The 16,018-nt window shown below is 33.2% G+C and overlaps 1 protein-coding gene across 15 annotated transcripts in view; it reads right to left on the minus strand.

Moving 5' to 3' along the window:
- The window catches only part of prom1b (prominin 1 b), a 44,357-nt gene that overhangs the window by 5,613 nt on the left and 22,726 nt on the right, over positions 1-16,018 (minus strand). For 5 of the 15 annotated variants that reach the window (XM_073920353.1, XM_073920151.1, XM_073919938.1 and 2 more), the window contains 16 exons: positions 15,647-15,864; positions 13,328-13,402; positions 13,175-13,238; positions 11,763-11,922; positions 10,640-10,792; positions 10,424-10,547; positions 8,542-8,645; positions 8,040-8,124; positions 7,807-7,953; positions 7,641-7,712; positions 5,194-5,286; positions 3,120-3,173; positions 2,919-2,999; positions 2,451-2,519; positions 2,254-2,343; positions 233-348 (listed from right to left, as the gene is read on the minus strand). In XM_073920353.1, the coding sequence (XP_073776454.1) occupies positions 233-348; positions 2,254-2,343; positions 2,451-2,519; positions 2,919-2,999; positions 3,120-3,173; positions 5,194-5,286; positions 7,641-7,712; positions 7,807-7,953; positions 8,040-8,124; positions 8,542-8,645; positions 10,424-10,547; positions 10,640-10,792; positions 11,763-11,922; positions 13,175-13,238; positions 13,328-13,402; positions 15,647-15,864 (1,705 nt within the window). Of the gene's footprint in view, positions 1-232; positions 349-2,253; positions 2,344-2,450; positions 2,520-2,918; positions 3,000-3,119; positions 3,174-3,508; positions 3,527-5,193; positions 5,287-7,640; positions 7,713-7,806; positions 7,954-8,039; positions 8,125-8,541; positions 8,646-10,423; positions 10,548-10,639; positions 10,793-11,762; positions 11,923-12,895; positions 12,905-13,174; positions 13,239-13,327; positions 13,403-15,646; positions 15,865-16,018 lie in introns of all 15 variants that reach the window. The other 10 variants (XM_073920315.1, XM_073920104.1, XM_073919895.1 and 7 more) reach the window with 3 other exon arrangements.

Below are 16,018 nucleotides of genomic sequence, written 5' to 3' on the forward strand. Positions count from 1 at the left end.
AAGATTGTGGAAAGCAAGTGTGAAATTTGACGATATAAGAAACATAAGATGTCTCTTAAAGAAAGGGAACAAGGCTGTTTCAAAGAACTTCTTTGAATGTTGGTAAAAGATTTTCCATTCTGTTGCAGCTTACATTCTAGGAGCAATCCATTACATAGTCATCATGAAAGTTATTGCGTATAGTCTGACAGAAGGACACAAACTGAGCAGGTGTGTGTGTGTGTTCACTCACTCATCAAAGACATCCTCAGTGTCCATCCTGCGGTAGAATTTGGCGAGTTTTACTGACATGATGATGCTGGGAATGAGGAGCACACAACATCCTCCCAGACCAAACCAGAATGTGTTCTGAAACACACAAGCACGCACATATGAACTTAAGAACACATTAGCATACATAAGCCCATAAACAATAACATGTTTTTAATCACAGATGTTTTTAAACTTCCATATGTAGATTGACACAGTTTTTACATGTTTTCATTTAAGACATGAATAATAAACCTGGCCCTACCATTTATTATTTGGTTGTTGTTGATTTAAAAGAATAAAACTTTTTTTCAGCAAGGACATACTAATTAAAATTATGGTAAATTTATAAATATTATAACAGATTTTGACTTTAAGCCAATGCTGTTGATTTAATCGTTTAATTTATTTAATAGAGATGAAAAATTATATTATATTTTCACAAAAACAGCAGCACATTTTTTCATTACTGATAATGAGTAGATTTTTGTTTAGTTTTTTTCCAAATCATCTTTATCACAGTAACAATTGAAAAAATATATTTCAAAATATCACAGATTTGACTGTATTATTATTACTTGAAAAATGAAAATTACTTGACCATTTATTATGTGGTTTGAAAACTTTTATGAAAAAAAATCCGCCATTTTTCAAAATATCTGCTTTTATGTTCAACAGATAAAAGAAACTGAAAAAAAATGTTTTAAACACATGAAGAGTGAGTAAAGGATGGCGAAAATGAATTTTCACCTTTTGGTAAACTATCCCATTAAATGCAGTTTTGGTAAGACAACAAGGCTTCTGTAGTAGATATACTTTATTTGTCATAGTATGATAATCAATGTTTTTCCGATATGATAAATCTGTCACATAGTTAATGGCACATTGTCGAATGATTTAAATGTTCAGGATAATGCTGAGAGAGCTATTCTGTACTGTATCATCAATAAATCAAGCAAAGAAAAAAATCATTAAAGTTTAACATAGCTAGATTTATATAACCACATACCATTTGTAATCAAACTGTCATAATCATAATTTCTTAACTGTTATTTTCTACCACTCTCAGTTTTTTTGTGTGTTTATTTTGATATTGAGAGAAAGAAGCGCAGATTATTTACATATCCTTGTAAAAATAAAACATTGGCTTAAAATGGTAAGGAACAGTTGAAGTCAAAATTATTAGCCCCCTTAATTACTAGTCCCCCTGTATATTTGTTTCCCCAAATCTCCAAACGGAGAGAAGTTTTTTTCAACACATTTTTAAACATGATTTCATGACATTTCTAATAACTTATTTATTTTATCTTTGACATGATGACCGTAAATAATATTTTACTACATATTTTTCAAGACACTGCTATTAAGTTTAAAGTGACATTTAAAGGCTTAACTAGGTTAATTAGGTTAACTAGGTAGGTTAGGGTAATTAGGCAAGTTATTGTACAATGATGGTTTGTTCTGTAGACTATCAAAAAATATATAAATCTTAAAGGGGCTAATAATTTTGACCTTAAAATAGTTAAAAAAAAATAAAAACAGTTTTTATTCTTGCTGAAACAAAACAAATAAGACTTTCTCCAAAAGAAAAAAATATTATCAAACATACTGGGAAAATGTCCTTGCTCTGTTAAACATCATTTGGGAAATATTGTGTGTGTTTTCCTTTAAATTGTATACATCTACAAGCTCATGGTTTTTGCACATGTTATATTTTTCATATTTGCTATATGTGATTCTGAACCCCAAAATAACATTCCATATAGATATTTTATAAATTTCCAATAGTAAAATATCAAAATTCAATTGTCATACATAAATACTTATTTATTAACTTATACATTTTTCATGTAATGTAAAGATCAGAATTTCCATTTTATTAAAACTTATGATATATCATTTGTATATCTTATATATGATCTGATTTCATATAATAGATATATTGCATAACATATAAATATTATATAACATACAAATATTATATATTTGATTTCTGAATCATACCACTGAATCAACAATGAAGCTGCAGGCTACAATCTCTGCTGAGTCCACAATGTTGCTGATAGGTTTGCACTGGGCGACCTCCATTGCCAGCTGCAAATACAGAAACATAATTCTATTTAGTATACCCCTACATAAAAAACAGTGCTCTTTAGAAGAAGGAAGCTGAACTTTATCTTATCCTGCCATGGCATACTTACTGAGTGTTTAACCCACTCCGTATATTGGGAAAAGTATCCAATAATTTTCTTAATGAATTTATCAGACTCCTGTGATTATAAAACAAAAATACCAAATAATTATATATAATATATTTGTACATAAACATTCATTGCAGACCATTTAAAATTGAGCTACTAATGTTTTTTTTAATTCATCAGTGTTTTTGCCCAACTTAAAATGTAAGTGTTTAAAATTAAACTTGAGAAATAATAAGACTTGTGTGTGTGAAATGTGTGTACATTAAGCTTAAAACCAAAATTATTTCTAAAATTATACAAAAAAATCTGTCTTAAATTATTTAGCTTGAATGACATTAAGATGTTTTTTCTTTCTTGAAATAATTAAATAATAAATTTTTGATAAATACATTTTTGTCTTTATTCCTGTGGATAAAGATTAGTAATAACTAAATAATAACTAATTAATTAAATAATGAACCATCATACCTGTTTGACCACATGTGAGGCATTGTTGGAGATGAGATATTCTGCTGCCTCGATGGCATTCAGTACATTTGTCACTTTAACCTAACGGTAGAACATAATTATCATACAAAATCACCCAAATATGTATTAGACACAGAACTATTGTGGCATCTATTTCCTAAAACTGATTAAATTATATGATTGTGTTTTTACTGGACTTACAGGCAGCTCTCTGGATGTTTTCTCCAATTGTCTGATGCTTTGATTTAAATTGCTCTGAAAGAACAACACATACATTCGATTTTTAAAAAATCTATACAACATAAACCTCTTTCAATCTGTTGACAGCTTTGATGTATCTGAATTTTTAAAAATATTTAAAAGAAGTCTTAATTTCACTATATTGAATCAGTTGATTTTGGTAATGAAACACAATTGTACAGCAAACACCAATACCAAATCACAACACACACAATGAGCCAAAATGTGGACACTTAAACATGCAAACACATTTAAACGACGTTTTTGAACACACATTTACTCAAACACATGCTTCAGAACTACATTCATATTCGGTTAGTCACATCACATGATACCAACTGCTGGCTTACCCTTGCTTTCACAAATTTCTGGTTCCATTTGAAAAAAAAGAATAACATTTAAAATAAAACTTCTTGTTTAAATCAAAAGATATCTGCTTGTGAATTACTAGGTTGTAAACATAAATTTGGGCACTGGTAAAGACAGTGATGAGCTTGTTTCACTACATGATGGAACACAAAGTGTGACATGAGAGCATCCTTGTTGTAAAACATCAAAATGAGAATTTATGATCAACAGCACAACTGATATTTTTCAAATATTAACTTCATAATGTTTTTAATAGTAAACTGCAGAAAAGTAATTGATTGTTTTGTGTACCAGCAGCTTTTTATACATTAATCAAATATAAACATTCTCTAGGTTGTTCTGTATCTGTTAATTCAAGGTTAAATTTAAAAAGATTTTTTGTTATGTTTGGTGAGTTGGTTTGTGCATCAGAATTCTGTTAAGGGAACATAGTGAGCATCAAAGCACCTTGATTTTCTTAGTGCATTATGGGACATTTCAGGGAACAAATGTTTCAGTGCACTGGAAGAATTTTGAGATTGAGACAACACATAAAAGAGCCAACTCCCTGATTAATGCCCTGACTACTGAACAAAAGAGCTGATTGAGATGCACAATAAGTTTAAGAGTGAGATAAGGGGATAGAAAATATAATTAGCTGAATATAAAAACAATTATATTTATGGAAGCCATGGCTGTTTCTCAATATGTGCTCTTCAGCGATCTTGCGTCCTCTTGTTCTCGTGTAACGTCATCATCAACAGCCAAAGTTCAGTTCCAAAACTCAAGACCGCAAGAACGAAGGATGCGTGAAAGTTCCCGGATGTGTTCTTAATATCAAGAATGCACCAATGTGGACTTGAGCAACCAACTAGCTCGAGAAGTCTAAGAAGTCATTGCGACTCATAGCGTTAAAGGAGGTGGGAAGTACAGCATTTTATATAGATTTATTGTTATCTATATCTATTTAGACTTCTTTATCTCAGGAGATTCCATGAATGAAATGGTGAAAGTAAACGTCACCATGAAAATCTTAATAAAGACATAAACCAATTAAGGGTGTTTGTTTGCTGAAATTCATATTATTCAATTCGTATTGTGCACCATATATTCGGAAGGTTTTGTGCATGTTATACATATATTGAAAGGGGAAAAAACATAAATCATTGTATGAATGCTGTAATGTTTAAATCATATTCAGTTAAAAACGCGTGACCATCAGGAAGAACGCAGCATCCCATTTCTCACAGGATGCGTTCTGTTTTCGCGGTCTCCCAAGTTTGTTCTTCCGAGATGATCTGGCGAGACCGGTCTTCACAAGAACACAAGTCTGTTCTATGCGTTCTTGGAATTGAGAAACAGCTGACAGTATGTCAGATTGTGTGTTCATGTGTCTATTATTTACAGTACCTAACCATACATTGAGGACAAATTTGTACCAAGATTCGAGATGATGTCATCCTTTTTAAAATTGCCTTTATTTTTTATCAATTTTTTTGTATTTTTATACTTGTTATGTTATTATTTGCAAGGAAATTACTTATATTTTGAAAGGATTATAAATAATATGGATTCTTTTTTTCAGAAACTAAAATGCACAGTTTCTTGTGAGGGTTTGGGTAGGGTGACAGAAAATACTGTTTGAACAGTGTGTGTGATTGTGTGTGTGTTTGTGTGTGTATTTTACCATAGCCTGTTCCATTGGAACCACTTGATCTTTGTGGATTTGTCTGATACTGCTGGCATGACCTTTCAGTGCATTCTCAAGAGCCCCGCGTGGCTAAAAAAGACAGTGAGAAAATCAGCTTTTTGACACTGATATAACTTCATAAATAGTTTTAGTTCAGATGCAAACCCTTGAAGAACCTTCAGAAATATGCTTCTTAAAATGTGTAGGTTCAGCAATTTCAACTTTTATGATTAAGAATACATTATTTTCATTGCCTTCAAAGTGAAAATAATAAAAATAAATACATAGTAGGCTGAAAAAAATGACAGAGCTTTTTAGATGGAACTCTTCAAAGGTTCTTAAGCAACCAAAAAACAGAAATGTGCGCACATCAGAGATTCTCAAGGCAGGAGCTCGATCTAAACAAACACAGTGGAAAAAGTAAAAAGAAAATCAGCACACTTCCACTTTAAAGGAGATTAAATTTAGATTTTGATTTGAAATCTTTTTTGTAATTGTATATACAGTATGTATCTCATATTGTCATATGTATTTTGTTGTGGGGGTTTTTCCCCCTTGTTTACTGGCTTGTTGGTTGATTGATGTGATTATTGTTTGCAGGTTTGATGTGTAGAGCTTTACTTTTTCTCTTTTTCTTGAGTTCTTGTTTAACCTGATGAAGACATTGTTGGTCGAAGCGTTGTTTTTTTTTTTTGAGAGCTAAAGTGGACTTTTTCCACTCTTCGAATGTTTCAAATTTAACTATTTAAAAACAATATAATAACTACACACTATGAATCATCTATTAAGCTTTAGCAAATAGTTTATTTATTATCTGTTAAGCATTAACTACATTAACAGATGTTAGTAAGCAGTTTACAACTACAGATACAAATACTCTATTTTTGACTTATAAGCACATATATAATGTGCTTAGTGATTGTATTTTCATACTTTGTTAATTATTATTTTTTCATTAATAAATTCAGTATTGCATTATCTACAAACCAGTTATTTGAGAGAAGTTGCTGGTTTTTAAAGATCATTTAGAATGGGTAAATAAATGATTAATAGAATATTCAAATTAACATGTTTATCTTATTATTTTGCCATATATTTAATTTGTATGTTAATAAATGCTTTATTATTCATTATTTATGCTTTATAAATCCCTTATAAATGACAATTAGGCTCAGTCATATTCTAAACAGGAAAAAAGAAAATAAACGACTTTATTAATTTCATTTAAAGACACACAAATGAAACTGTATCAGATGAAAAATAAATCTTTTCAATCCTAACTAAAATAAAATTACGGTGCAATTTAAGCATTGCTAGATAACATTGAAATGTTGTATCATAATATATTGTGAAATTATTATATTGTTGATGTTTAAGCCAATTTTCTGTTATATTCGGACACTCCTGTTATTCTACAATGCTTAACGTTTACAGTAATTTAACTTTTTAGATAATACTGCAAAGATTATTGTTTATTTGATATTGAGCCTTTAACTGTCATTTATTAGGGATTTATAAAGCACAAACAGTCTCCACTTTAGGTCACAAAACTGGATAAAGTTGAGTTAATAAAGCAGTTATTAACATACAAATGAACTATTAGTACATGCCTGAATATAAATAAATCGTTGATTCAAATAGTTTAAAAAACATTTACTTACTCATTTTGAATGATCTTAAAACCCCCTAACTATTCATAAATACAAATGATTTGTAAATAATCCAATACTTAATTTAATCATGAAAAATAAATCAGTAACAAATTATGAAAATACAATCATTAGGCAAATTATATACATGCTTACAAGTCAAGGAAAGAGCATTTGTATCTGGAGTTATAAACTGCTTACATCTGTTAATGTGGAGTTAATGCTTAACAGATAATGAATTAACTATTTGCTATTGCTTAATAAATGATTCATAGTGTTATTATAAAGTTTTACCAAAAATGTCATTTAACCATACAGAAATGATTTCTGCTCTTTATTTTGGGATGAATAATGTATATTTATATACTTTAAAACTGAACAGCTAGGTCTGGGTCATATTTAAAACAACCTAAAAAATAGAAAGTCTTGCAATAATCCAGTTAGAGTTGTACTCGTTTATTACCTACAAACAATATTAGCTATTAACAAACAGGCTCACATCTCTGACATTTTTCTGCCCAAGTGCTGTAAAAGGCCCACAGTCAAATTCCCATAAGCACATGCACACACTGCGGTGTGTTTTCCCTCATGAATGAGTGCTTGTGTTCCTCTACACTGGAGGCCAGATCTCCAAAAAAACATTTCTAAATGTTCCATAGACTGACCTCTTGGTGTTTGCTGACGTGACTCACTATGATACATCCAGTAAATGATATCTAACCTACTGAACTGCGAATATTAGCATGTTTATGAAATAACACTGGAATTTATACGAATTGAAAGTATTTGACTTACCAGGTTATCTGCTTGAGCATCGAGTTCATTTGCATAGGACAATAGATCCACAACTGTCACTCCTTTATTCACCTGTCAGTCAAACAAGTATTTTTTTTTTTTACAAATTACAAGTGTGATGTGTTGTAGTACCAGCTGTAAGTGTCTGTAGGAATGTGTGGTTCACCTCTGTTAAATAAGCCTGGTAGTCAATGTCTCCAATGCCTGTGTTGGCAAAGTCGATGAGATTGTCTTTACCCTCCTGTTCCAGAAGAAGCATTCCTTGCAGATCCACATTTACATTATTAAATATATCGCCAATTTCAGGGTTGAACTGGTGAGAAATCACAAACACCAAGTTAAAGTATTGACTTCATGATCACTTTGCAGAAATACACAAAAATACAGTTGTTCACGCACCACTGTGGCATTGAGAAACTTGTTAAAGTTGAATTTGGTCTCCAGTTGTAGAGCTGAATATAAACCATTATTCTCGTAACAATCTCTATGAACACAAGACAGACGAAAAGTAAATATAAAAGTATGAAAATCAACAGAGGAATTCACAAGAGAAAAAAACTACAGTGTCAAAACAAATCCATTGTTAAAATGATAACCACACACATAAACACATATGATTAATGGGAAATAATAATTCTTTGGACTCTTTCTCTTTGGACTTTCTTCATAAATAATGATTTTTATGCAGTAGAAAATAATACATTCTTTCCCCTTACCTCAACATAATCTCAGTCCTTGCAGAAAACATTTTGTACTTTTTTTCAAAATGCTTTATTCTGTATGATTTATTATCAGTGGGGACTCAATTAAGGTCCCCATATTGACACAAATCCTCATAAGTCGGAGTGCACTTACGTCCCAAAGTCCCCACTAAGATATAAAAACATCCACACACACTTACCTGTACATACTGCCAATAGTCAGATCGATGTTGGGATCTTGAAACAACATGCCAGGAAGGAAGTTTTTTTTGGTCGGATGGACCATGTATGGTGTATCAATAATCTGCAGAGCATAAAAGATTTTAAGATTTAGTTTTAAATTTTCAATTTTTAGACGAATTAATTTTTCCTTATTTGTGGACCAGCAAAGAAAAACGATGAATTTTAATATTAATTGAGTAAATACTGTAAAAACACATTTTTGCCATTGCTAGATATAGGTATAATGGACAGGACAGTATATTAGGGCTGTCAAATGATTTTAAAAAAGAATGTAATTAATCACACTTTTTTTGTAATTGATCATAATTAATCACGAAACGGCGTATTTATTACAAAAATAAAAACACAGGCATGTAAGTGCTATTTGAATTTCAAAACAATCAATGCCAATAACAAACAAAAAGGATTTTTATGTTGGATTCTAAGTGGACTACACACACACACACACACACACACACACACACACAGACAACACGCGCAGTGCGTGTGGGATACTTTCTGATTCATCAACACGCACGATCGCGTTCATCAAATTTGCTTAAACTAAGCTTTCTAAAGTCTGGCTGTACTTTACAAGCAAGGATTTTGACACAGCAACATGGAGCAGATGCTTTACAAAAGTTGCGTGTAGGGGAAGCCACGTCAAACTTATGAAATGTGAGGGCTTATGAAGGCAGAGAACAGGGCTGTTTTTGACAGCTTGCGACTTCCATCTTCCATTTTCACTGAGTACATTTACATGGACACCAATACTCCGCTTTTATGATTAAGCTAATACTGATTAAGAGTTGATCTTGTAAGCAGCGATTTTTGATTACCTTAAAGGATTATGCGAGTCCCGAAATGCGGAGGTTTTTCTTTCCGTTCGCCATGTTCGCCATTATTTGTATCAAATTCCATTAAAACATCCAAAATGAAAATATGCTAAATAAGAGCGAAATGCTGAACTGCAGTTAAAGTCTAAAGATTAAAAATAAAACACCTGAAATTGCATGAAACTTGGAGGAAAAGCAGGATAGCCTGGTGATGTGACATTAATTGTTTTATACTGAAACTTTCCTTCTAAAAGCACGTCCTTAGTCTTATCCAAATTTCTTTGAACGTTAAACACACGCAGGGCCGGAGCAAGCTAAACTGGCGCTTTAGGCAAACGGCAGTCACGCTGCCCTTAACCCGAGAGTGACCGATTCGTGGATGAAAGGGCTGTGAGGATGAAAGTGAGCACCCGGGGTTCGCTTACTATTCTGCTGCCCAAGGCGGCCTAGGTCGCCTCTATGCACGTGCTATCCCTGAACACACATCAGCCACAACAGGAAATAAAATAAAAAACTGCAACTGCGTTATTTGCATTTTTTTTTTTTATTCGTTAATTTTTTTAACGCCTTAAATATTTCAAATTAATCATTTGGAATCATTCGAAAGACATTTTTTCTCTACATTGTAGGAAACACTTGAACCCTCACACACACACACACACACACACACACACACACACACACACACACACACACACACACACACACACACACACACGCACACACACACTTACCCTCCTTGTTAAACCACAGTTTAACAACATAAATACAAGAGCCCCAGTGTTTTGTGTGTTACGTAAGATTATACAGGTCTGCTTCTCTTCTGCCTTCCAAAAATACACTTCAAGTGTGTGTACATTTTAAATCAAGTTAATATATATATATTTCAGTATTCAATTTCTGTGTGTCATCTATTTTATTTTATTTTTTTACAGATCAGTTAGTATTTGTTAATAAACTTAAAATCAAATAATCAAACTTTTTAAATGTTGTTATTTTTTGTTGTAGATCAATGTGGCAGTACCTTAAAAATCTGTCTGTTAGCCAGTGGCTCGCACACAAGCTTTTCAATGTTTCCACCAACAATAAATGTTGTGACCACAACTCCCATGAGCACCCAGGAGAAGATGAAGCTGAAGCCAACAGAACTGAGCACCACAAGAACAAAAAAAAAAATGTTATTGTCCAACATATAACTGAATTTTTAAATGTAAGGGTACATGTAGTTTTGGTGACTCACGCCATCAGCAGGTTTCCTCCAGTGTTGGACAAACAGCCCCGTGTGGTTGGAGTGGAGTTTTTATCATAGCCACATGATCCACACAACAGACCCAGAAAATTAAAAGCCAGAACCAGCACAACCAAACAGCAGATCAACACACACCCGATCCATCTGCACTCAGGACAGAGATGTTTGAAAAAAATATAACATTTTAAATTAAAAAAAGAGCAAAATTCAAGACAAACAAAACATTTACAAAATTGTCTTGAAATTTTGTAGTTTGTAATATTTTTATCCCAAAATTTTACATTTAAATGTACATTTTTACATTTTAATTAACTTAAATGTATCAACTTTCTATTTATAAAGTTGTTCATTGACTAAAGTATTCTTTTGATAAATATATCCGTAAATATAACCAAACTATATTACCTGTATTCACTGAGAAATTGATAAAAATATTCATTTTCACAACTCATTTATGCTGAGCACTGAAGGGTGGTCAGATGTGGGTGAAAATCATTAAAATTGCTCATGATGACAGGAAACTTCAAATAAACATGGTGGAGAAAGAGCTAATACTGAGTAATTTATATTTAACACACTTAACCCAAATAGTTGACTTATACCAGGAATACCAGAAAAGTGTGTGGAAATCCTAAAACCTCTGAAGTTTTGGCAAACGGAGAAACTAAACAGCTCTAGTTGAATTAACATATAGCTTAAGCTTCCATTTACGTTTAATTCAACAAGGGCTATTTTGTTTCACCATGTGTAAAAACCCTGTGTGGCTTAAGACAACAGGTTTTCCACAAAAGTCCCTGTTTAGTAATCAAATTAATCGATTTAATAGATCCAGTCATTAAAACATTCACTTGCTTCTATTGTAAATAAATCTGCATTTTTTTTAATCATTTGAATGAATGATTAAGTAAATAATTCACCAATACATATTGTTGTATTTATCACAACATTTCGATAAGAAGCAAGTAGTATAGACCCCTTGCCCCATCAAAGTCCTTATTTGCCACACCATCCTCCTTAATTTTTTTCTACATTTTTTTTTTAAATAGTGAGAGCAGAATTTATTTGTAGTGTGTGTATGGTGTTAGTTTTATATTGGTGAACTCTGCAGAAGTACCTGTAGAAGTCCAGCTGGTCGATCTGTGGATAGTATGCTTCAATATTCTTCTGGCTGTCTGTCAGGAACTTTGAGAAGTTTTGAAGTGCTGGCTCAACCGGGAACATCTTTGTGAAACCAATAATCTCTGCACCTGATTTATCCAGCAGCCCTTTCACTTCTTTAGGAGACAGAGATAGAGAAATATGATTTTATGGAGATTATAGGAACACTACTACCATTTAAAAAAATGCTTATTTTATGATTCTTCTAGATTTAAACAGTTGAATTTTATTTTTATATCCATTTCCCTCATTTAGCTTAGCTTAGCATAAATCATTAAATTGGATTAGACCAGGGGTCACCAAACTTGTTCCTGGAGGGCCGGTGTCCTGCAGATTTTAGCTCCAACCCTAATCAAACACACCTGAACAAGTTAATCAAGGTCTTACTAGGTATACTTAAAACACCCAGGCAGGTGTGTTGAGGTAAGTTGGAGCTAAAACCTGAAGGGACACCGGCCCTCCAGGACGAGATTGGTGACCCCTGGATTAGACCATTAGCATCTTAATAAATTCAATAAAGAGTTTTGATAATGATCAATGAACTTTGAGGCTGTACGCTGGCTCCAGCTGGTGCTATGATATAACACACTTTTACATAGTTACCTAGCTGAAGACTATTTTTATCTTTGCGTAATATCATTTTGCACCTGCTGCAGCAATGGTAAGTAAAGTCCCTCGATCATTATGCTGGAATGAGAGAATAGTCCCTGAGAAAACTGAGAAAAGAGCCATTTTTAATTTTCAGTCAGTCTTAGTTCCTGACGAAATTACAAAAGAGTAAAACTTGAGTCAAAATAGGAAAATTATGAAAATACTTGAAATTTTTTTTTGAGCTATATGCTAATGGTTTATTCCAGTATAATGATTTGTGCTAAGCTAAAAGCTAAAAGTGCTCCCACCAGATCCAGAGATGAGCTGACTTGAATAAAATAGCCGAACTCAACTCAAGAGTTGTAAAATGAACCTATTTCCAAAAAAGTGTTTCTTTAAACAAACAAACAAACAAAAAACTATATACAAAGACAAATAATTTCATTTGAAACATTTCTGTGAAAATTGGCATTGAAGAAATATTAGAGAGACACTTACTGGGTAGAGCTTCATTTTTAAAGAAGACAGACAGGTTCCCGCATGCATATGAGAGTAATAGCAGAATAATATTTAGTGGTTTTTCTTTATTTTATTAGAACAACTGAGCTTAGAATGATGACAAAGAACAGAGCTGCAGGCCTACAAAAGCATCTAACAGACATTCTGTTAAAACACCTATGAAGGTAGCACATAAAGACAACTATCTACTGTATGTACTGTAGGTAACAAAGCAGCACATCAGGGCTTTAGACAGAAGAATAAAGAGCACACCCTCACCTGACACAATCCCTTTAGTCTGTTCCCTTACCAACTGTGGTGTGTCGTTAAAAGAAGAGTAGCCCTGAAGAGGTAAACAAAAAGAAAAGGTGGTGAAAAGCTGTCACTGGACATTACAGGTATTTAAAAGTGATGCAGACAGAGCCATCTGACCTTTTGAACAATATTACTGAGGTCTGTTTTAAGCACAGCATCCAGATTGGCTAAAGGTGCCTCAACATCGGGCAACTGTTGAAAAACAGAAGTGAAAATTACACAACACAAATGAACATAAAGTCATTTCACACTTAAAATCAGTTGGGTCATTAGGTAAACAGGATCATGGGTGGTCTGTCTTCATGTTTCCAATTTACCTCGGGTTAACAATTAATCTTTTTTATTCTTACACTGACATTTCACAATAAACACAGTTGGTGGTGTCAATAGAAACATTCCTTCCAGGCTTCCACCTACTTTTATGTGCAATTTGGAATTTCACATAAAATGAATCAGCTTTGAAAATGCACATAAAAACGTATTGTGGGGGAAATACGTAGGTATTCAACATGTGACCATTTTTTTTCAGAAAAAATATTTCAAAAAGTGCTGTTGACTGAATGTTGGGACCAACCAAAGAAATCCATATATGCAAAAAAAAACAAAAAAAAAAAAAACAACTAATTAGTTTACAAATGAAGTTATGTGTAATAAAATAAAATGACACAGGGGAGAAGTATTGAACAAATGAAGAAAGGGAGGTGTACAAAGACAGTGAAAGTCCAGACAGTAGCTAAACTCTCTCAGTAGTTATTCAGCAGCCCTCTGCCCTTCGTCGCTGTAAATAATATTAGCTGCTTCAGTCCAACACTTACATTACCAGGATGATGAAGATGAAACTAGAATAGGCATTTTAGCAAGACAAATGAGCCAAAACACAGTCAAGGAAACTCTCAAATGGTCTCAGAGAAAGAAAATTAAACTGTATAGTGGCCCAGCCAATCACCTGACTTGAATCTGATATAAAATACAAATTAAAGATCAGATTTCATAGACGAAAATTAGAGAACTATCAAGATTTTTACATTCTGTTGAAGTCTGTAAAAAACTAATCTCTGAGCAATTCATGTGATCGAATTCTGCCATCACCAAAAAGCCTTTTATATAAAGCATTAAATGTGTTTAAGTACTTTCTTTGTGTGTCATTTCATCGTTATTACACATGACTAATGTTTCTGATTTTTTTGTTTAGTTTTATTTTCATGTTTGCTTTGTTTGGGTTTTTACAAGTATCTGGTTCAATTCCATTTCAACAGCTTGTTTAGAAATATTGTTCCTGGGGAAATAACCAGGACGTGCTCAATACTTATTTCCACCACTATAGGTGCAAAAACTTAGTAGGAAGAACTTCTTATCTGATAAAAATAGTTGAGCATAAAGTACAACAGAAACACCTTGGGAAAAGTAACATGACATTGATTTTACAAATCTGTTCATTGAAAATGATTACGATTAAAATGCTTGACAATGCTAAACAACTGTAGCTTGTCAGACTGCACAAACATGTTTCCCATGTCAGACTGTAAGATTTCAATTGTCAAAATGTCAGACTTAAAGACACAGACAAGCAAGAAAACTCATTCAGAGTTTGACTTCATCCATCTGTGACACATTAAATAATCTGTGCTCTGAAATGATACCTCACATCAAACATTATTAATCTGTAGTAGTTATTTTGCTCACAACATGCCTTAACAATAAACCAAGAAAAAAAGGGCAGTTTTCACATTTCCCCATGGTGGTTGGAGCTGATTGTATCATCAAATTCAGCATTCTTAGAGGTTCTGGGTTTGACAGTCATCTTTTTGACACTGCCAGACCATTCAATGGAGTAAAAATTTGATAGTCACTAATTGGCTGTTGGTGAACATGTCAAATCAACAAAGACTGCAGATTTTAGTGTAGGATGGCTGGAATCCTTTGGGGTTTTCTGACCAAAAAGGGGCTGAAATCGCGAAGTGTGAGCAGGGCTTTAAGTCATGAATCAAAAGTCTCAGAGTTTTAATTCAGTATGTTAATGTCCATCCAACTGAAACATAATATTGATTAGGAGCAGGGCTTTCTTTTTGAACATTAATCCCTCATAGCAAACTAATGGTAAGGGGGCGTGGTCAAGAATATTGTCAAACTGTCATCAAACTGAGGTCAATATAAAAGAACCATCAGTTCACACATGAAAGCAAAAGGTCAGGCTTTGGTTCACCTAAAGTAAAAGTGCTTGTGATCTAGTAAAATAAGAAATGTCAATTTTGGTTTCACTTGGAATCGAAGAGCTAGGATGTTCTCATTTCATGAAACCCTCATCTGTCCTACATTGAATAAAACTTGATTTTAGACCTTTCACATGATGAATTCATTTGTTAGCTCTTCCTGGGGGATAGAAAATTCATTTAGGACTTTATCTGCATATCTATGTGTGTTATGAGAGAGTGTTACCCCATTGAAGTTTGCACTGAGAGCGAGTTGGTTGAGGGTCCCGCGGATGGAGTTGCAAGTGTGTGTTACGTCTTCATTAGAGCATGCCCAGTCATTGAGTGTGTTTGAGAGAGACACTCGTTCAGACTGAAGAGAGACCTGAAGTCTGCCTGTTCCCTCCTGCAGGGTCTCTAGAGATGTGCTCACACTCTCTAATGACTCTTTGGTTTCCCGCATGGCTGTACAAACACACAACTTTCATTAAAATGCAACCAGGTGTAGATAACTACATAAAGGCACCAGCGGAAGGGATTTCACTACAGCAAATACACAACTGATCAAAGAATAATGACTAGAACTTTTTTTTGTTCCTTTTCTCATCAAACAGTTAAG

Source organism: Danio rerio, chromosome 1 (assembly GCF_049306965.1).
Source record: "Danio rerio strain Tuebingen ecotype United States chromosome 1, GRCz12tu, whole genome shotgun sequence".
NCBI classification, from domain to species: domain Eukaryota; kingdom Metazoa; phylum Chordata; class Actinopteri; order Cypriniformes; family Danionidae; genus Danio; species Danio rerio.